This window comes from Cotesia typhae, unplaced genomic scaffold (genome assembly GCF_013202065.1).
Source record: "Cotesia typhae breed Kobodo isofemale line unplaced genomic scaffold, CoteBio_Ctyphae contig_5, whole genome shotgun sequence".
NCBI classification, from domain to species: Eukaryota; Metazoa; Arthropoda; class Insecta; order Hymenoptera; family Braconidae; genus Cotesia; species Cotesia typhae.
Window position 1 is genome coordinate 12,080 of NW_027423757.1, and position 21,621 is coordinate 33,700.

The window sequence follows — 21,621 nt, forward strand, 5'->3', positions numbered from 1 at the left end:
CTCAGATATTACGGTGCAACGGGTAGTTGGCCCGTTGCTCCGGTTACGTTGTTAGCCTACAGACCAGATGTTGCGGTCTGCGTTTCCCGCGGTGTTATTACTATTGTTATTATTATTATCATTATTGTTATTAATATAGTCATTAATAGCATAATCATCTTCATCAGTAATACTACTATAACCCCATTAATAAAATAATATATAAAATAATTCAGTAGAAGAAAATAATCTATCACAGTGTAAGTTAATAAGTAATAGTGTTCAAGGAACTAGGTTGTAAAGATAGAAATTATGTGCTATAAGGATAAGTCTCTATATATGTATTAGTTGTAAGGAATAGTTAAGTTGTAACGTAGTGTAAGCCTATGTGTGTGGAAAAATGGAGGGAGATGTGAAGCTGAGGACTTCGAATCAACGCTTTTGTAACGACACTACTCCTCGAGAACTCAAGTAGTTGAGAACTATCTATTGTTAAACAACTGTCGAGCGATTTTACAAGAGTTTTTCTTTTTTTTCTATTAAATAATCTAATAATAAATTAAAGTTCAAATATTGAGTAAACCAACTAAACAAACTCGTCTTATAATTTATTATTAAATTTAAATTCCTCTCCCGCACTGAGACCGAGTATTTCAATACTCCCGGGCGAGAAGCCGCCGTCGGTAAGATCCTTAATCAAAAATAATAATATGTTATAAACTAGATGGAGGCATAACAGCTGCAATCAAATAGCGCCACCTATCTGGATAAAAATTTTTTCGCAGATGCATTGGGAATTTTACTCCATCGGGATCCTGGGTTAATGGGATTATACCCTATCGAAAATCTTGGCTATCGGAATTTAGGCTAACGGTTTCTATTTCATCGGGATTCTTGGTTATCGGAATTATATCCAATCGAAAATCTTGGCTATCGGAATCTGGGCTATAGGAATTCAAGTCATCGGAACCTATGTTATCGGTTGTTCAAGTCATCACTTTCATGGCTATAGAGTTCTACCCTACTTTTTATATTTCTGAGAAGTTTTAGTAAATGGTTTTGCTTATTGTATGTTTTGAGAGAGCGTTTAAACTAAATTTATAAGTTGCAACGGTTTTTGAGATTCCAAGATAAAACACTTATTTTATATTTATATTTAAATAGAGTTAAGTAATTTGAATTTAAATTAATTACCGCGTAATGCATCGACAACGACACCTATGATATTTTAGGAAATGACATTGTTGTTATAGGGATCGTGCGTGAAACATAGAGGCAGCACTACTGTCGAAGTAAGCGCTCTCTAGTGTTCTTTTACCAAAGATAGTGGGATCAAAACATTCACTATAAACAACATAAAATATTTATAACTAATGGAAAAAATAATAAAATATGGTTTTCAACCAGTTGTCAATAATATTATACGTGGCCAAAATGATGAAAAAGGGAAAAAATTATTTAACTCTAATCATGTTTATGGTGTAGTTGAAAAACAAAATAATTTTGCAAGTGTCATAACCGCTAAAGTCGTGCCTCAAACAAGTGTGTCAAATACTGATGTGAAAGTTTTGGTACGTATAAAAATTAAATTAAACTCTTTATTGCAATTAAATTAAAATTATCAGTAATTTAGATATGTGAATTGAAGTTGAAATAATAATAAAAAAAAATATTAAACATTTAATTTTTATTACTTTCTATAATAAAAACATTTATATAAATATTATGTATCGATTTATTTAATACAATTCTCAATTTAATATATTATTTACAATTTTTCTCAAAAAATTTTACTCAACTACTTCTTTCTCTTTAAACAATGGCTTCTGAACATTAATTAAGGCGTAGATGACAAAAACTATCATGTCAATATGAGGAAATAACGAATTTGATACTTTAGATAGAATTTCAAAGTCCTTGATTCGTTGATAAACGCGTTCAATATGTATCCTTACAGAAGCGATTTTATATGTTTCGTCTACTTCTTCCGGGGTAAATTGATCTTTGTGACCAAAAGGAGACATTGTGCACAAAAACAGCATTTTCTACTTGGATTTTTATCTGTGGAAAGCCTTTATCAGCAAGAACTACATCACCAGGCTCAATTAAATCGACAAAACCGTAATCATTCGTTATAAAGCAATCACCAGCACGACCACCATAACATTTAGAAATAAAACTGATAAATCCACTTGGCGTACAACCTACCACAAACTTCACTGTATGATGATGCTTATATTCTAAATACATTAATACCCTTCGATTCACTTCCAGTGGTAAGTGGATATTAACTCCGTGCAATCAATTATGACACGAGTTTCTGGGTAATGTCATTCGAAAGACTCTGGTAGAGATGCTTGTATACTTGATTTAGAAGGCCAAAAAATAAAATTCTTCAGTAAAATATTCAATTCTTGTATATGCTTTACAAAGATCCTACGTGCTGAAGTTCCATGAATATTAAACAATACTGAAAGTGCCGTAAATGATAAACCAGTTTTTAATTTCATCAATGTAATTAATAAACTGTTTTTTTTTTTTTTTTTGTCAATTTTCGCAGCTTCCAGTCTGGAAGTAAAGTTAAGAGATATGAGAAAATTGCTAATGACACACCCGTTTAACTGCTCATAACTTCGTCTATAGTAATTGAAGATAGTATATGGAAGCCTCGACAAGATTTTGTGAGATCCACATTTATTGGATCACAACTTGAGTCTCGAACATCCTCTGAAATTGGTATATTTGCTTCGTTATTCTAATCTTCGGTTTTCTACATTGGAATATTTATCTGTACTGCTGCAGTGCGTATACCGTCATAATAGTTCTGTTTGCAAAAAAAATTATGTTAAATCTTTGTACGTTTCATCTACAACTGTCTCCGTTTGACAACTTATGCTTCGTTGTACAGGTTTAAGAATAATACTTTCAATACCAGCATCAGTCTGATTTTGATCAACACTATTGACATGCACATTATCACCTTGCTCCATTACTGGATTAATTGAATTGGTGATATTTATCGAATTATCGGTTTTATTACTTACAAAAGATTTCTTAATATTCAAAACTTTTAATAATTCACGATTTTTGACTCGTTGGAAATGTTCCAAAGATTCTATATTTTTTTTAATATTTTCATTTCCAGGAAAGATAGAAGGAACATAAGATGGATGTAACGGATGTTCCGATTTTTCGTTATTAACGAAATGAGAACTACAAATTCTTGTATTTTTATTTGGTGCCCAGTCTTTTGGATTTTCTCTGAAAACAAAACAAATTAAAAGGTTAAGTTTTTATTATTACATAAATATCATAAATATTAATAACTTAACTATCAAAATTATAGTTTTTTATATGCCCGAGTTTAATTTGAACTTTTATTTTAATTTTGTAATGAATTTTTGATTAATACTGAACTTACACATAATTTTTTACTGTTTTTATCCACTGTTTACGTTTTGCTATTTTCCATGCGGCTCCAAACATGCTATCTGGGAATTTATAAAATTTCACTTTCACATCAACTCCACGTTTTTGAGGTGATGTATTATTACAACCACGGATGCAGCAATTCTTTCTTGAAGCTGACATAATTAAAATATTATCAATTAATTTTAATATTAATTATTAAAAAATAAATCACGTGTAAAAATTTAATAAACGATGCCAATTACTTGAGATATTCACCACTAGTTGGCGTAAAAGTCTAGATGCTCGATCCCTATTTATGTTATAACAGATGTTATGTCGCAATAACTATAATGCTTTGGGTTGCATCTGGCAGGTGACACTACCTGTCAGATAAAACAGAATTTGAATATGTTAATTAGTTACATTTATAGTTTAAATTTATATTTATATTTTATAGAGATTTAGAATTTCTATTTGATTTAATAGTTGATTTAATTGCTGAGTTTGGTCGTTGAGTGCACACGTGTCTTCGAAAGAGAAACTTTAATCTCAAGAAAATAATACGAAGGAATATAGTATTAGGTTCTGAAAAACCATAAAATCTTCAAGTAAACACAGAACATGTCCTTGCCACATTGACAACTTCAAGTCCTTAAAAGAAAAGCCATAAAAGCCACGTGTGGAAAGTCAACGGTCTCTTGTTCTCTAAAAAACAAGGCGCTTCAACTGAATTTAACAACAAATAAATAAATAATAACTTATTTATCCACTTTATTTTAAGTAACTAAATAACATAAATAATGAGTATTTAGACGCTACAACATCTGTATATATGTATGGATTTAATGTCACAATGGTTTTAGACAAATTTAATTACATATTAGAATAATTGAATAGTAAATGGTATTAAATTGAATTTAGAAATCATTAGCAAATATTTAAGTAAAATCCACATCTGATATAATTTATTGAGCAGATAATACTTTAAAAGCCTTTTAAAATTATAACACGTTAATTGATTCTAATGAATATATGTTAATTAAATTATAAATAATAGATAAGGATGATCATTGTTAACAACGATCTGTTATTATGTTATCATTACTGTCTGTACCTCGACCAGGTTTTCTGCGGTTTCCCTAGGTCGCTGTGCTGAATTTAAAGCCAGGTAAATATAGGTACATGAATATGTAAGCCGGCCGCAGCCGCAAATAATAAGTGTTATATGAGTACATGTAAGATAGTATATTACGCACTATGTATAAGGGTAGTTCTAGCAATAGTATAAGTGTATACGTGTAACCATAGTGGGGGAAAGTGAAGCTGAGGAGTCAGAGTTGAGACTGTGACCACTTCTCCCCGAGAGCTGTAACTATTCACTCCATCTCTCCGATTTCTAAATAAACATCAACATAAAGTTCAATTGAACTCTTATCATTTAAAAATCATACCTTGCCACACAATCTCAATCAGTAAATTTTTTAGTATATTTCAAATTAAATTATAAAATCAAATCCCGCGTGACAATAAACAACCCACTTGTCCACGAGGTGTCATCATCAGCGAATCTAGTAACCTCGCAGGACATTACATTTTCAAGAGTAGGGATTTCATTTTTTTCAGTTGGCCATGAGTGTAGTTGTTATATCCTAAAATATCATAGGTGTCGTTGTCGATGCATTACGCGGTAATTAATTTAAATTCAAATGACAACTCTATTTAAATATAAATATAAAATAAGTCTTTTATCTTGAAATCTCGAAAACCGTTGCAACTCATAAATTTAGTTTAAACGCTCTCTCAAAACATACAATAAACAAAACCATTTACTAAAACTTCTCAGAAACACAAAAAGTACTTGAATAAAATGCACACGTGTTACTTAACAACTAGACCTTTGTGAAAACTCATAAAAAGGAAAACACGTGTCGAACATTTCTCAAGGGTTTTCCTAGTTAAAATTATTCTAGCTAAATATTCTCAAGAGGTCATAAATTATAAGATATAATAAATACGAAATAGAAAGCATAAAGCCTTAAAACAACCAATACTGAGACCATTTGTTAGATAAATAAACAATACTTTTAGAATATCTTATAATTATTAAATAAGATTAATGTTTTAGTTTAACTAAAGAATAGTTTTCATATGGATTAATAAACAAATAATGATAGATTCATATTAATATTAATATGATGTATATAAATATATATAGATATATTTGTATCGACATGGGTTTTTCCTGTGGTTTCCCCATGTCACTGTTCTTAGAGCCTAAAGAAAGGTGAGGAACAGGGCAAATGCGATACAAAAGGCACAAGTTGGACCACAGCCACAACACTAAAAATATATAAAGAAATATTATAATCTAACTTTGTTAATATTTAATAAGCAATAATACATGCAATTATAATACTATAATAATAATAGTAAAATACTGACTAAGAATAATATTATAATAAATAATAAAGGTAGAAATAATTAGTTAAACACCAAAAGTAATAACTATTGTAACTAACAAATATAAGAATCTAAGTATAAGAATAATATAAGATAGCATGACAGCCCTCACACATGACCGTGTGTGGGTACCTAGCTAGTATACAGTAAACCTACATATAAAAGTTATAAGTATTAGTGTGTATTCGAATATATGTTATTGTATGCGTACTGTAAACGTTAGATGAAGGCATGTATATGTTAAGTGTATTGGCGTGAACCAGAGAGGGAGGAAGTGAAACTGGAAAACTCGGACCTAAAACCGAGACTCCTTGTAACGACACTTCTCTCTGAGCGCTGTAACCGAGCACTTGCTGTAGCTGAAACCACTGAATAAAATCAAGCTCTCTGATAATTATTATTTATCATTTAAAACAAGTCCCCCTAAGTAAAGTTTTCCCCTTTTCTTAATTTAATCTAACAAATCCCATTATCAAAAACTGAATTAATAAACAACAATAAATTTAAATTGATCCCGCGTGACTACAACTCACACCTCAGTCCAGAAGAGGCGTTACGAGCAATCTAGTGACCTCGCTGGACGTAACATAGTTGTACGCGTTGTACGCTTTGCTTATAAAACTATAAAGGAATAGCATAAATATTGAAGGTGATATATTTATTTTAATTTAAAGCTTTTAGTAATTAATTACAATTTTTGTGCGCATCTACAAGTGTGTTTACCTGATTTATATCATTAATATCCATATCACGTTTATTATCTCAAAAGTTAAAAAGTATATCAATAACTTATTAGTAATTTTTTAAGCTATTATCTTAGACCTGCTGGGATTAAAAATATTCATCAAGTATCAATGCAATTATCCTCATCGATAAGTTCAGTAAGCTGCGTTGATTCAACAACCGGTAGAGAGCAAGTGCGATGTCTACATACGTAAGCAGTAGCCTGACCATTCTACATTTTCATTTTACTTACAACACTTCATTTCGTCTGATTAACACCTAGTCAGTGTTTTCGAGGTCTGTGAATATGATTAATTTCGCAGGCATCAAACGATCTCGAACGATTAAGTAACTCCTCAGTGCCTTTAGCGTCTCTTTTACCGGCAATATATATCTAGATAATATATATTTACATAAAATTAATAATTTAATTCAAATGTAATAAGATAGTTTATGAACGAACCTGAATGGTGGTGTCCCAGTAATGCACTAAAGTACAACTTAATCCGGGGATTGCGATAGGTATTCTCATTAAAATTTCTTCGAAGGAGCTAAATAATTCAACAAGTTTGCTATTGTAATCTGTTCGGCTTGAATAGGAGGCTAATCGTAACAAATCACCACATGCCACTGGATTACTTAAAGGTTCAGCGACATCGTGTTCTAAAAAAATTAACGATAATTAATAATTAATAAATAAAATAATGATTGATAAATAAAATTGATAATAATTAATAAATAAAAAATTAACTTATAATTAATCTATTATAAGCAAATAATCAATTATCTTTATTATTTTGCCCTTCAATTGATTCAAAATTGTTAATATTTTCATAAAAATCACTAATTTGAACGAATAATTGCATCTTTATATATTAAAAGTAGTGTCAAAAGAGTTTTGCTTTGAAATCTATTTAACTACTGGGTACTTACCTTGTTTTAATTTTAATGAGAAAAAAAGATATTAAAAAATTTCAATTTTATTTTAAATTTATTAAAATTTTAATTTTGAAAAGTCGATTTAGTAATAAGTATAATTAGTTGTAAGTAGAATTTGTATTATTATTAGAATATTCAGGAAGTAGAATAAATTTTTATGATAAAATATTACAATTTTTAAAACAAATTTTTAAAATAAATGATGTATTATATACTAAACAATTGTTGTTAACACTCTTTATGGATTTTTTTCTTTAATCCACTCTTCATGATTTGCAAAATAATAATACCGTGTCCACATGCATCGAGGATGAGGAGGACGAGTCTCGGGGATTGCCTTGAGGTACTGTAAATAATTTAATATTAATAAATTAGGGTGGATTAAGGTAGTTTGATCGTCGCATTCCGAGGTCTCATTAATGGATTTTTTTTTCTTTTTTGCAAGAGATCACTCGAAAAATAGTAAAAAAATTAGAATTATTTCTAATCAGAATTTAATTGATTAAATTAAATTCATAATTATGGTCAAATAATTATAATAATATAACTATTAAAATATCAAGTGATAAGTACTGGGCTGTCACAAAACAATAACAACTGTTGTAGGTTATGTAAGGTCGGTACTTAAAACAGCTGCTCACGGTGTTCATTTATTGTTTAAATTTGCAAATATCACTTCAATAAATTAAATTTGCTATAATTTACGTGAACTTTTAATATATATTTAATAACAATTCATTTTAATGCAAAAAAACTTTATAATTATATTTAAATTTCAAATTTGCCGCGCACCGAGAAATTGCCATTTTTTCTCTAATAACGATGTGGGAGTAATGTCTCCGACAAACGACAAAGATAGAAACTAATTTTTGATATAAAAAAATTAATTAAACTCAAACTACGTAGTAAATCGTTATCAAATTTTGATAGAATACGTATGAAACATTGTTCTATCTATTGGAAAGTTTTTTTTATGGGGTCAAGCTGGCCGATTTTTTATAAATCCTCCTTAAATTTAGAACACCTTAAATTAGAAATTTTAGGAATGGACTTATACAGTTAAAAACATCATAAATTAACAATATGCAATGGGCATTCTTCAATAATTAACATTTTCGTAAATATAAACCCATTCTGATTTTATACTCATTGAGACCTTTCATTTCAGTACCCACATGAATTTTTTTATATATCTTATGCATATGATATTTATGAAGTATATAAAATATATGAAAAATGCATGTGGGTACTCAAATGGAAGCTCTTGACGAGTGTAACATCGGGATGAGTTTATACCGTTAAAAATATCATTAGTTAACGAAATACATTATCATTCATTAATTATTAACATTTCCGTAAATATAAGTTCATTATGATTTTATACTCATCAAGACCTTTTAATTTGAGTACCCACATGAATTTTTTCATATATCTTATATGTATGATGTTTATAAAATATATGAAAAGTGCCTGTGGGTACTCAAGGTCAACAACAATTTAGAAATAAAAAATCTATTAAATGAACATTTCCCCGTGGACTTAATTGAACACAGAAGAAATATATATATATATATATATATATATATATATATATATATATATATATATATATATATATATATATATATATATATATAAAATAGTAAAACACTTACGTTGTAATACTCAACGAAGAGTGAAAAACGATCCCAGCATTCGACCGCGGTGTAGCGTCCTTGAAGTCGTGAGTCGTTGGCAATTTCACTGGAAAAAACAAAAAAAATTAATAAATTTTTCTCTTTTAATCTACGACTAAAATAATTTAAAAAAGACCTAATTAAACATATCACGTTACAGGTGTCATAAGGGTGTATAAAAATTATACGCTCTTATGGCACACGGAAATCATAAGGGCGTATAATAAAAAATTTTTATATTTACTTCCAAAGGCGTGCTATCCCGATGTCCGCGTCCTGCCAGCGTCTGACATTAAACTTCTCTCGGTAGTCTACTATCCTGATCCAGATTAATTGATCGTCCATCTCTCTAGTCCCTGGAAAAAATGTAAATAAGTGTTAATTTTTGTATAAGTATAAATAACGATAAATAAATGTGACAAATAAGTCACATAAAAAATTACTTTTTACGTGACAATTGAAACTATAAAAAAAGAAAAAATAACTAAATAAAATTTTTGACATAATTTAATGTAAATATATATAATGAATATTATGTTATGTATATAAAATTAATATGTACTACCACTAAATTCACTACACAGATGGTTGTATCTCAGGTAGCAGTTCCTTCGTAGATGACCCTCGATGGTTGGATTGGCTCGTTCAATTTCCACTTGGTTTCCTGGATCGTTGACCTCGTAGATTATTTCAGTGGTCCTTGATTCTCGATTTCCTCAATGATTTCGATGACCCCTGATTTTTGGTTTCGTAGGTGTGTCCAATGAGAATCAAATTTGTCACCAAAATTTTTGCGTTTTTTTTTTTTTTTGAATTGAATGGGGTGAATTAATTAATTCACCTGAATCCCGACTACTGTGGAACTATCCCACCGCTGTCACCAGTTGTTACGTCCAGCGAGGTCACTAGATTGCTCGTAACGCCTCTTCTGGACTGAGGTGTGAGTTGTAGTCACGCGGGATCAATTTAAATTTATTGTTGTTTATTAATTCAGTTTTTGATAATGGAATTTGTTAGATTAAATTAAGAAAAGGAGAAAACTTTAGTTAGGGGGACTTGTTTTAAATGATAAATAATAATTATCAGAGAGCTTGATTTTATTCAGTGGTTTCAGCTACAGCAAGTGCTCGGTTACAGCGCTCAGGGAGAAGTGTCGTTACAAGGAGTCTCGGTTTTAGGTCCGAGTTTTCCAGTTTCACTTCCTCCCTCTCTGGTTCACGCCAATACACTTCACATATACATGTCTTCATCTAACGTTTACAGTACGCATACAATAACATATATTCGAATACACACTAATACTTATAACTTTTATATGTAGGTTTACTGTATACTAGCTAGGTACCCACACACGGTCATGTGTGAGGGCTGTCATGCTATCTTATATTATTCTTATACTTAGATTCTTATATTTGTTAGTTACAATAGTTATCACTTTTGGTGTTTAACTAATTATTTCTACCCTTATTATTTATTATAATATTATTCTTAGTCAGTATTTTACTATTATTATTATAGTATTATAATTGCATGTATTATTGCTTATTAAATATTAACAAAGTGAGATTATAATATTTTTATATATTTTTAGTGTTGCGGCTGTGGTCCGACTTGTGCCTTTTGTATCGCATTTGCCCTGTTCCTCACCTTTCTTTAGGCTCTAAGAACAGTGACATGGGGAAACCACAGGAAAAACCCATGTCGATACAAATATATCTATATATATTTATATACATCATATTAATATTAATATGAATCTATCATTATTTGTTTATTAATCCATATGAAAACTATTCTTTAGTTAAACTAAAACATTAATATTATTTAATAATTATAAGATATTCTAAAAGTATTGTTTATTTATCTAACAAATGGTCTCAGTGTTGGTTGTTTTAATGCTTTATGCTTTCTATTTCGTATTTATTATTTCTTATAATTTATGACCTCTTGAGAATATTTAGCTAGAATAATTTTAACTAGGAAAACCCATGAGAAATGTTCGACACGTGTTTTCCTTTTTATGAGTTTTCACAAAGGTCTAGTTGTTAAGTAACACGTGTGCATTTTATTCAAGTACTTTTTGTGTTTCTGAGAAGTTTTAGTAAATGGTTTTGTTTATTGTATGTTTTGAGAGAGCGTTTAAACTAAATTTATGAGTTGCAACGGTTTTCGAGATTTCAAGATACAAGACTTATTTTATATTTCTATTTAAATAGAGTTAAGTAATTTGAATTTAAATTAATTACCGCGTAATGCATCGACAACGATACCTATGATATTTTAGGATATAACAATGTAGCTGGATGTGGCTGATCAAATTTGTGAACAAGCTGAAATTTGTGACAAAAACTCCGTGACGGTCACAAAGGGATCGAGTATCTAGACTCTTACGCCAGCTAGTAGTAAACATTTCAAGTAATTGGCATCGTTTATTAAATTTTTACACATGATTTATTTTTTAATAATTAATATTAAAATTAATTGATAATATTTCAATTATGTCAGCTTCAAGAAAGAATTGCTGCATTCGTGGTTGTAATAATACATCACCTCAAAAACGTGGAGTTGATGTGAAAGTGAAATTTTATAAATTCCCAGATAGCATGTTTGGAGCCGCATGGAAAATAGCAAAACGTAAACAGTGGATAAAAGCAGTAAAAAATTATGTGTAAGTTCAGTATTAATCAAAAATTCATTACAAAATTAAAATAAAAGTTCAAATTAAACTCGGGCATATAAAAAACTATAATTTTGATAATATTTATATAAATGTTTTTATTATAGAAAGTAATAAAAATTAAATGTTTACTTTAATACTTTTTTTTTGTAATTTCTTGAACATTAGACAAGTATAAGTAATCGTTTTAATAAAGTTAAATATTTCTATTTCCTCACATTTAGTATAAAATTTTTTAACATTTTTAAAGTTTTTTTTTTTTTTTTATAATTCTTATGAATTAAGTTAATATATTTTTAAGTAAATAAATATTTTAATAAAATTTTATAAATATCAAAACGTATCATAACCATTTTTCTTAAATTCTGTCTAGATTCTGAAACCATCACAGTTATGTAACTTGACATCGATGGTAAATTGTTCTCTCTGATCAATACATAATATAATTTTAAATAAGAAATTGTTGATTTTACTGATAACAGTAATTTTACTTAGATGTAGTACAGAATTTGGCATGTAATCTCAGGATATATTTGCTAAAATCAAATTGTTCCAGTGTAGGAATTAACTTAGCCAATAGCTCGTTGTCTCGTTAAATTTTCAGCAGCACACTACCTTGTGGTGAATAAATATATAAATCACAATATCCTATATTGGTCACATATATTTGGAGCTGAACTTAAATATAAATTGAATGACTTGGATTTAAACCCATTTTCATCTCTTTTCAAGTGTGGAACGTTCGGCTTTCTTAGTTCGTTGTCCCAAACAGGTATTTTCCGGTAGGTGTGTGGACATTTTATTTCAACCAGTTGTTACTGCCAAGCTTCTTTTCCACATACTAAAATAGCATCTGGAGAACAACTCATCCATGGTTGTTGCAGATTTATTATTACTCCGACTTTGAAAACCTCCCACTTCGGATCAAGTAATTGTTTATACTCTTTTAAAGCCACATCTTCATTTTTTCCCCATATATTATCGCAGCATTTTGAGTAATCTTTGGATTTAATTAATCTATCAATACCTTTTCTACGTTAAAACAATAATCTTTTAGTTTGTACGCATTATTGGCAGTTATCCGTAGAGTACACGTTGCTTAAACCACTCGCTACTGTTGGACTGTTCAATTGTTGAAACTCTCAAATTTAAAGCAGTTTTAAAATCACAACAAACATACTGTTGGTAAAACGAATGTAAATCTTTGGTTATGACTACTTCTTCACTGTATTTTTTATTCACAGATTGTAACAAAAATATATCACTCACAACTTTCTCTGCTTTTTTCGTAAGTGTTTGTTTTGTCTTCATTTGAATCATTTTCAGGAGTGATTCAGCTGGTGCAACATTTTTCTTTTCCTCTGGTTTTAACATTTTTCCAAGAGGTGTGTTGGCGAATGAGTCCGGTAAGTTAGCATTCGTAATCTTGACAGGTTCCAATTTTAATGCTTCTCGACACAAAGGCTGTGGGGTAAAGAGCTTCGACATTCTTTGATCTTTATCGTATCCCAGGAGTTGTCATTGAGTTGGTTTACCCCATTCTTGCCAGTGGCTTATTTTTGAAAATGAGCTTTATGATGAATTGACTTAATGAATCAACGCACTGATGTGCTTGCATTTGCCTCCCAGACCTGCTTTGCAGGTACATGCAGAATTACTGATGTTTCGATTCTTTCCAAGCTGAAATAAAATATTTTTATTGTTATTTCAATTCACATGTCTAAATTACTGAGAATTTCAATTTAATTGCAATAAAGAGTTATTAATTTAATTTTTATACGTACCAAAACTTTCACATCATAAGTATTTGACACACTCGTTTGTGGTACGGCTTTAGCGGTTATGACACTTGCAAAATTATCATGTTTTTTAACTACAACATAGACATGATTAGAGTTGAATAACTTTTTTGCCTTTTTTATCATTTTGGCCACGTATAATATTATTGACAACCGGTTGAAATCCATATTTTATTCTTTTTTCCATGATTTATAAATATTTTATGTTGTTTTTAATGAATGTTTTGATCCCATTATCTTCAGCAAATGAATACTAGAGAGCGCTTACTTCGACAGTAGTGCTGCCTCTATATTTCACACATGATCCCTCACGGTGGTTTCACTTGTTTACATGTGTTCTTTTTCAGTATTATTATGAATATTAGAAATGGCATGGTTAGAAATGATAGATATACCAAAATAATTACATCGGGTATTGACTGGACGATAATTTCATTTTAGTTTCATATACATAATTATTTACTTACTATTTTTTACGAAAAAAATATTGTATTGATTAAAATGAGTGTGCTGAAAAAATATTTATTTTGGTTCGCACAGGAGCACGTTGATTTTCGTGTAGCGGTAAGTTAAAATATCAAATTCAAAGTTCTAAATACATTTTTATAATTTTATTGATATCTCAATTTGGACTATAAAAATTCCTGCTAGACACGGCATTTTTTTTTTCTTGTCAAAAAATAAATGCTTTGAAAATTAACATTTTAATACTTCCAAAGTTTGGTATTGTTTTTTTTTCCGAAATTTCTAGGAATTGATTTAATTTTCAGGAAATTAATTCAATTCTAAGCTTATTCAAAATAGTTTCATCCAAATTAAAGCCAACTGAGGCACTAACACATCAGGTAAAGTATAAAAAATCAATTTTTTTTTTATTTTGAGCAGAAATTTTGTACTCTTATTTTTGTAGCCTTATTGGATCGTTGAAACTGACTGTGAAGCGATTATTAAAAAAATAGCTAGTAGATCTGTGTCGATAAGATTTTGTATAGAACTTTGGACACAAGCATCAGATTTTTCTAAATTTCACGAAAGTCTACGATTACACTCAAATGAAAAATTATCACATTATTCACATCGAGAAAAATCATTCAAAATCATTGTAGAAACTTTCTGCAAACATTTTTCTCAAAAAGAAAAAGTTGCCAAAATTGAAGTAAGTATTTCAACTTGCGTTGTTAAAAACAAGTAAATAATATTTAAATTCATTTGCAGACTCTTAATTATTTACCTTTTGAAGGACCAGTGGATTTAAGTAATCCTGACAACAGCTTCTATTACATCGAGTATTATGGCATTAATTCAAATAATAAATCTGAGAATCCAGAAAAACTATTTTTTGGTAAATGGGTTAGTATCAGCTTTTGAACTTTCGAAATTAAAGATTTTAATAAAATTGATTGAACATGCAAAATAAATTTAATTTTCAGATAGCTGACGGCCAAAGAAACTTGATTCAGAAATTATCATTAAAAACTCGAAAATTTATCGGAACTACTTCCATGGACCCTCAACTATCGTTACTGATGGCTAACCAAGCCCAGGTTAAAAATGGTGACATTATACTTGATCCGTTTGTTGGAACTGGCTCTCTTTTAGTAGCTGCGGCACAATTTGGCGGCTATATTTTAGGAGCTGATATCGATTTCATGATGCTGCATGCCCGAACAAGACCAACAAGAATAACTCAAAAAGTATTGTTTTATTATATTTTTCAGATACACATTTAATATTTTCTTCAACTCTCCATTGTTCGCGATGACAGAAACTATTTCAAAATGTTAGAATTCCCTTATTAAAAAAAAAGAATTAAAAATGATCTCACATATTAACTGTCCATAAGAGATAGTATTAAAAAAGGATTTGAAGGATTAGAAAGTATTCAAAACGATCAAAAATCAAATCATTTTGAATTCTTTCCAATTCTTTTTTTTAATGAGGGTTAAAAATAAAAAGAAAAAGGGTGTGTGTGTGTAAGTCACACACGATAGAAGTGAAACTTCTAAAAAGTCCTTGATTAAAAATACTCATTGAAAAGTGTTGAAAAAATAAACAGTCTCTTCATGTAGACTGTATAATTTACAAATACATAAAAAAAAGAATTAGTGTTATTGAAAACAATTAAAATTTCATCATTTTCAATACTTTTTAATGAGTATTTTAATCAGAGGTAGGCTACGAGAGATTGAGATGGAAATAGAGTTTTAGGAGTTTTAGGATAAATGTAAGGTTTATTATTATTATTATTATTATTATTATTATTATTATTATTATTATTATTATTATTATTACACGCTTCATATTAGCTTCACTTGTATGTTAGTATGTTTGTAACTGACTCCTTTGGAGTTGATTTTGACCTACTTCAAACGGTCAGATTTCATTTGAAATTTGTAGACTTATCGAGGACCAATGACAATGCATTAATTTGATAAGATTATTCCATTATCGTAATTAGGATCGTCAGGATTAAATAATTTTTTTCACGCATCCTTTGCGTGAGAGTAAGAGAGATAGAGTAAGCGCGAAGTCTTGCGCATGCGTATCTTGGTGATTCGAGCACTCGGCACCGCACAATAGTCAAGGCGATAGTCATAATTACAGTTACTAATAGTAATGACGGAATCAATAGTAGATTAAAATGAACAATAGTTTAAAAAAACTAAAAAATATGCTTTATATAGAAAACTAAACTAAAAAAAATAGAAAAGAGCGTGAGGTGCATGGTTTCAATAGTTATAAATGTTTTATTGACAAATATAAGTAGGAGGATTATCATTTCGATAATATCTTAAAAAGCGACCCACGCTTTTTTTTTTTAAATAAAATTCATTTTTTTCTTATTTACACTATTATTAATTTATATTTATTAGAATTTTTTTACACTATTCTTAATTCAAATTTGTTAAAATTTATTTTTTAATTTTTAGTTTGATTTTCAATATAAAGCATGTTTTTTAGATTTTTTTTAACTATCATTTATTTTTCACCAAGCTTAAAAATTATTTAATATTTTAATGTATATGATTATATTACATATTATTCAGTCTTTTTGTTTTCACATAGATTCGCCGTAAATATGGAAATTCGTATTTGAATCGTTTTTAGTAGTTTTCATAGAAATCTAACTATTGCATTGGTTCTGTTATGTCCAGATTAATTATAGTGAGATAATTAATTGGTAGAGTGGGCCTTGAGGAAGCTCGAACACGTTTAGATAGATTTTCTCTTGTAGAGAGGCTACAAGAGTTTTATTTTTATTATGGATTTCGAACGCCTCCCGGTAACCAGGAGTTCCAACGGCGAATTGAAAGGGAAGTCGGTGACAAATGCTGAACTCCCAGTCGTCCTTTATGAATTTTTGTTGATCTGAATTTAGTTTGGTTGGTCAGTGGATCATGGGTTGACTTCTTCTCCTCTCGCGGTAGAGATTGGTATAACTGAGGAGGTTGAGGAGCTTAATTTAAGATGAAGTGACACGAGAAGTTCTGGGTTTTGTAATTTATTTAGTTATTTGCCCTTTGGGCGAGACGCACTCAATGTACACTAATTCACTTATATCTATCACTTATTTCTATGTTTAACAATGTTTGATTATGAGTTTGTAAACGGTGTAACAACTCCGGCAGACACTTGGATCCGCCGTTAAACAAATAATAGACCGAAATGTTATAATTTTAGCTAATGATATCACTACGATCAACGGGGCTTTCGATACAGCTCGAAGAGCACACTGGCGCGATTCGTAGAAGATATAATTTAAAGAGTCAAAAGGTACTAATGAATTTAAAGTTTTGTGTAAGCGACCTAGTGCTTTACACTGCCTCGTACGTAACGCCTCACAAGGACACACACGGGTTCTACGAGGATACCTTCCCTCGTATTCTTTAATAAAAGACTGAACGAGTGATCCGTGGTGTTTAGTGGTTTTATACACCCGGATCGCGATTTTCGGAAGGGAGTTAGATTTTGTTATTGGTCTAAAAATGAAAATTTGGCAGAACGTGGACAGTGTGCTCATTTCTTAATCGAGGTGTTGTCAGAGTGATTGTCGAAATTTATAAAGTGCAAGCGCTGCACTTTTCGTCGAGGAAGAAAGACCCTGTGTGTTATATGAGGCAACGCCGGATATAACAGTTCTCATGACGGAATTTTTGAAAAATTTTGCTATATTCCGATTTAACTTGACGAGTTGAGTCAGAAAATACATATGGTTCAAAAGTTTATGTATGTATGTATATTTATTTATATATATATATATATATATATATATATATATATATATATATATATATATATATACGATATAACGCGGCTTGTCACGACAATAGCGTCACCAATTTACAATGGATCTTTACTAAACTCTACATACTTATTCTACAGATAGATACCGAAGTTAAGTTCGAAGATGAGCTTAATCGGTTAAGTAATTTAGAAATGCCAGGATTTCAAAATTTTCAAAATCATAAAAATTCATATTTCTTCATTTTCTAACTCGAATAACTTTTGAATGGAATAACTTATTGAATCTCTGTATACTGCATCTGAAAGTGCTTTTAATAAGCTTTAATTTGAGTACCAAATCATATGTGTAGTCTTAAAATTAAGTCCTATTCTGTTATGCCAAATATGAAATTTGCTGTTGCACTCGTTTTAGTAGATTTCATATAAAATTAACGATTTCCAACGAATTAACGATTGTACTTTTGATTAATTAATAAGTGATAAAATGAAATCTACTTCCATTTCGGCTGCCGAATGGCCTTTTTTTTAATATTCAGACGCAAACACATGTATTAAACACATACTAACATAAACACGTAGAATGCTCGGACCTGGAGCAAGATATAGATATAGATATACTGACTATCCCACTACACAAGGCACATACATATGAACAGTGATTAATAGACGATAGCGAGGACGCTACGAAGCATCGCACAAAGAAGAGACCGAGAACCTGTAATATATTCTATCTCATTCTCTCGCCGGCTGAATCTAATAGATTTACGTGTTTGTGTCTCTATAGGCTCACTTTTTCATTTCATCGAGTTTCAAATCACAACGATTCTAAAGAAGTTTCACTTCAAAAAACAGGGTTTTTTCAAACTCATGAGTGTTGGAGGATTTAAACATTAGACAATTGTTATACTTAAAAATTTTATTGATAATATAGACAAGAAGCAGTGATGAAAGTGTAGCCGCAAACATTAAACAATATGGTAAAAGCTCTTGTTACCTAGATGTTGTTGTGTCAGATTTTTCAAAAGCTATGTGGAAACCACAAATGCGAGTCGATGTCATCATTACTGATCGTAAGAAAACTTTTTATTATTTTGATTGCAATATGAAATATTTTTATCCATCTTATTTATACTTGCAGCACCTTACGGAGTTCGAGAAGCAACGGAACGTATTGGAACTGTAAAAAAAAGTCCAATTATTCAGGAAAACCAAGTATCTACTCATATACCATCAAAAATCGTATATAGTTTACCTCTTATATTCAATGACTTATTAAATTTTGCTGTTCAACATTTGGTACTAAATGGAAAGCTGGTTTGCTGGTTCCCAGTATATCGGTAATATTTTAATCTAATAAGTTTGTTTCAATTTAACAAAATTTTTTATTTTCATAGAGAATGTTATTCCAAGGAACAATTACCATCGCATCCTTGTTTACAAATGATTGCTAATTCAGAACAAATATTAAGTATTCATGCAAGTCGAAGACTATTAACATATATGAAAATAAGAGAGCCATGTGATGACGATGTTGTAAATACTTTGAATATATTAGACTTCAGAGAAATGTATTTTGCATTGAGAGATGAAACACGTAAAGAAAAAAGAACTAAACAAGCAATAGAACGAGCAACAAATAAAGCAAAATGGGAAGAACAAAAAAAAAATAAATAATTTCAAGTTGATTAAAAAATTTTATTTTAACAAATGATGAAAAATGTTTTAATTATCCTAATCAACCACAATCTACAATACTTTTTCGGGTTTTCTTTTTCTGAAATTCACGTTTTATACAATAACGAACTAGAAATATTACAATTATTAGTAGATTCTACTGTAATTGAACCATTTCATTTGTTCTTCTAAAGAATCACTTTCTGCTGCAATACTATAATATATTATGTGACTAAAGATGAAAAAAGACAAAATCTGAAATCATATTGATGTTTCATTTCAAGTCACACACTATACTTTTCGTATAACCTGCATTGAAACTGCGATTTTCAATGCCTGTTAAGGTAAACAAAACTACTCGATTTTTCGAGTCGAAGTTTAAGTCGTAGATTCAACGTATTGAACTATCCCATATATAAATTAACTTTCTAGGTAGGAAAGAATTTTGTAACTACACGTCATCTGCTAGTATTTATTGATACTAAGCATATTTTAGTCCACGAATTTACAATTGGAATCTTTGTGTATTCTTAGTTTTTAATAGATGGCGTATGGTTAGAAAATTCTTTCCTACCTAAAAAGTTAATTTATATATGTGATCGTCTAAATTGAACACCGATTTAATTCAAATACAATGAGAAGATCGTTTGGTGGTTCATGCCGGGCCAGGTCTGTTCATGTCTGAAGTGTTAAATACGCTCAGGCCTGTCCATGACTGTTCATATCTGAAGCGTTAAATACCTCAGGCCTGACCAGGCCTGTTCATGTGTGATCAGACCTGTTCATGTATGATCAGACCTGTTCATGTCTGAAGCGTTAAATACGCTTAGGCCTGATCATACCTGTCCATGTTTGATCACGTCTGATTTCGTCTAGAAAAAGATTAAAACTTGAATGTTATTTTCAGTTTAGAAAAAAAATTTTATAGAACTATAGACTGCAGTTCTATTTTTAAAATTAATTTGTTTCGTATGACGAATCAATTTCTATTTCTTTATTAATTTTTAATGTACAACTTTCATCGAAAATATCGGCTTAAGCATAAAGTTTTTGATTTTTCATGCCAAAACGATGATTTTCAACTATGATTTTAGACGCAATGACACAAAATTTTTTACTTTGTTTCAAGGAATACGCGAAAAACAAAATTTTTAGTAGAAGTTTGAGTTTGATTGCGTACAAATACCAAAATATATCAGTTGATATCGAAGTCTAGAACGCTGCTCACTTCTCCAAGTAACGGTTCATGTCACTTAGTAACTAACTTATGTGCTAAGCCTTACATAACAAAAAATGCTCATTTTATAATTTTTTCTGAGATTAAATGGATTTTAAGAGCTGGAATTGCATAAAATTCAAGTCTAATAATTTATATAATTTCATAAGATTTCATTAAATTTTTTAAAATTTGATACAGTTTCATAAAACTTTGTAAAAACTCTTACAAAAGGCTCGCTTGCGAAACTTGCAGTAATGAATAGGCAATTTATAAATTATCATACATTTTGATAAAAATTGATTGAATCTTAAACTTTCAAAAATTTTCGTGTAAAAACGGACACAGAGAACTTCACATGGTCGTGTAGTGTGAAATTTCATCGGATTAAACGATATATTCGTGCCATTTGAATATTTTTTAATACTTATTTGATTTTTCAAAACTCGAATTTATTTTATAGTTTTATTTTTTTCCGAAAATTTAGTATTTTTCATTTGGATTTTTTCTTTTTCAAATCTTCAATTTTCGAAATTTGGAATTTTTTTTTAATTTCAACTTTGGGCTTATCAAAGTGCCTTTTACAGTAAGTAGTAACATTTTTTATTTTCGCGTACAACATTATGAAACTTGATGTAAAATACTATTAGCCAATGACAATCATGGAACTCTATAAATTTTTTCTACCCTAGCAGTTTCGACGACTCAGCGTAAACGCAGAGTTTACGCGGAGTTATTATGGAGTATACTTCCTCTCGGAATTTAATCGGGGTAAAAACGGAGTTTACGTGGAGTTTTAGAGGTGTATGCAAGGAATATTGT

General features: G+C 29.9%; 3 protein-coding genes and 2 long non-coding RNA genes across 8 annotated transcripts; 2 read left to right on the forward strand and 3 right to left on the reverse strand.

Annotated features, from left to right (window-relative positions):
- Positions 1-1,690: 1,690 nt before the first annotated feature.
- On the reverse strand, positions 1,691-3,570 carry LOC141531477 (uncharacterized). Its single transcript, XM_074249323.1, has 2 exons — positions 3,401-3,570; positions 1,691-3,240 (listed from the first exon to the last, which is right to left on the reverse strand). Exons 1-2 carry the CDS (start codon positions 3,568-3,570, stop codon positions 2,820-2,822), a joined length of 591 nt encoding a protein of 196 aa, XP_074105424.1. The 3' UTR covers positions 1,691-2,819.
- A 2,257-nt stretch (positions 3,571-5,827) lies between these two features.
- On the forward strand, positions 5,828-7,352 carry LOC141531482 (uncharacterized). The gene is made up of 2 exons (XR_012479930.1): positions 5,828-6,499; positions 6,659-7,352. It is a non-coding gene; the product is annotated as an uncharacterized LOC141531482 (long non-coding RNA).
- LOC141531480 (spermatogenesis-associated protein 20-like) lies at positions 6,490-10,029 on the reverse strand. 4 transcript variants are annotated; one of them, XM_074249328.1, is made up of 6 exons: positions 9,754-10,029; positions 9,433-9,544; positions 9,168-9,255; positions 7,803-7,858; positions 7,037-7,236; positions 6,490-6,967 (listed from the first exon to the last, which is right to left on the reverse strand). In XM_074249328.1, coding segments are annotated over exons 2-6 (456 nt in total). In that variant the 5' UTR covers positions 9,434-9,544; positions 9,754-10,029; the 3' UTR covers positions 6,490-6,856. The 4 variants fall into 4 exon arrangements, with proteins under 4 accessions (XP_074105429.1, XP_074105430.1, XP_074105432.1 ...); XM_074249329.1 differs by having other exon boundaries at positions 9,751-10,029; XM_074249331.1 differs by having other exon boundaries at positions 6,490-7,236; positions 9,632-9,765.
- A 2,296-nt stretch (positions 10,030-12,325) lies between these two features.
- LOC141531486 (uncharacterized) lies at positions 12,326-13,785 on the reverse strand. Its single transcript, XR_012479932.1, has 2 exons — positions 13,650-13,785; positions 12,326-13,545 (listed from the first exon to the last, which is right to left on the reverse strand). It is a non-coding gene; the product is annotated as an uncharacterized LOC141531486 (long non-coding RNA).
- A 304-nt stretch (positions 13,786-14,089) lies between these two features.
- LOC141531470 (tRNA (guanine(10)-N(2))-methyltransferase TRMT11) lies at positions 14,090-19,627 on the forward strand. The gene is made up of 8 exons (XM_074249312.1): positions 14,090-14,228; positions 14,435-14,509; positions 14,575-14,820; positions 14,880-15,014; positions 15,095-15,358; positions 18,841-18,979; positions 19,048-19,246; positions 19,304-19,627. The coding sequence occupies exons 1-8, from the start codon at positions 14,166-14,168 to the stop codon at positions 19,581-19,583; spliced, it is 1,401 nt and encodes a 466-aa protein (XP_074105413.1). The 5' UTR covers positions 14,090-14,165; the 3' UTR covers positions 19,584-19,627.
- The last annotated feature ends 1,994 nt before the right edge of the window (positions 19,628-21,621 follow it).

What these genes read in the sequence shown, in the direction of transcription:
- LOC141531477 (XM_074249323.1), bottom strand. Translation starts at nt 3,570, where the DNA reads ATGTCAGCTTCAAGAAAGAATTGCTGCATCCGTGGTTGTAATAATACA. An exon ending in AAAACAGTAAAAAATTATGT is followed by an intron (nt 3,241 to 3,400) that starts GTAAGTTCAGTA and finishes TTTTGTTTTCAG; the next exon opens with AGAAAATCCAAAAGACTGGG.
- LOC141531480 (XM_074249328.1), bottom strand. An exon ending in TCTTCGTTGAGTATTACAAC is followed by an intron (nt 7,859 to 9,167) that starts GTAAGTGTTTTA and finishes AATTATTTACAG; the next exon opens with TACCTCAAGGCAATCCCCGA. An exon ending in CCTCGATGCATGTGGACACG is followed by an intron (nt 7,237 to 7,802) that starts GTATTATTATTT and finishes TAATTTTTTTAG; the next exon opens with AACACGATGTCGCTGAACCT.
- LOC141531470 (XM_074249312.1), top strand. Translation starts at nt 14,166, where the DNA reads ATGAGTGTGCTGAAAAAATATTTATTTTGGTTCGCACAGGAGCACGTT. An exon ending in AAAAAGTTGCCAAAATTGAA is followed by an intron (nt 14,821 to 14,879) that starts GTAAGTATTTCA and finishes ATTCATTTGCAG; the next exon opens with ACTCTTAATTATTTACCTTT. An exon ending in TGCTGGTTCCCAGTATATCG is followed by an intron (nt 19,247 to 19,303) that starts GTAATATTTTAA and finishes TTATTTTCATAG; the next exon opens with AGAATGTTATTCCAAGGAAC.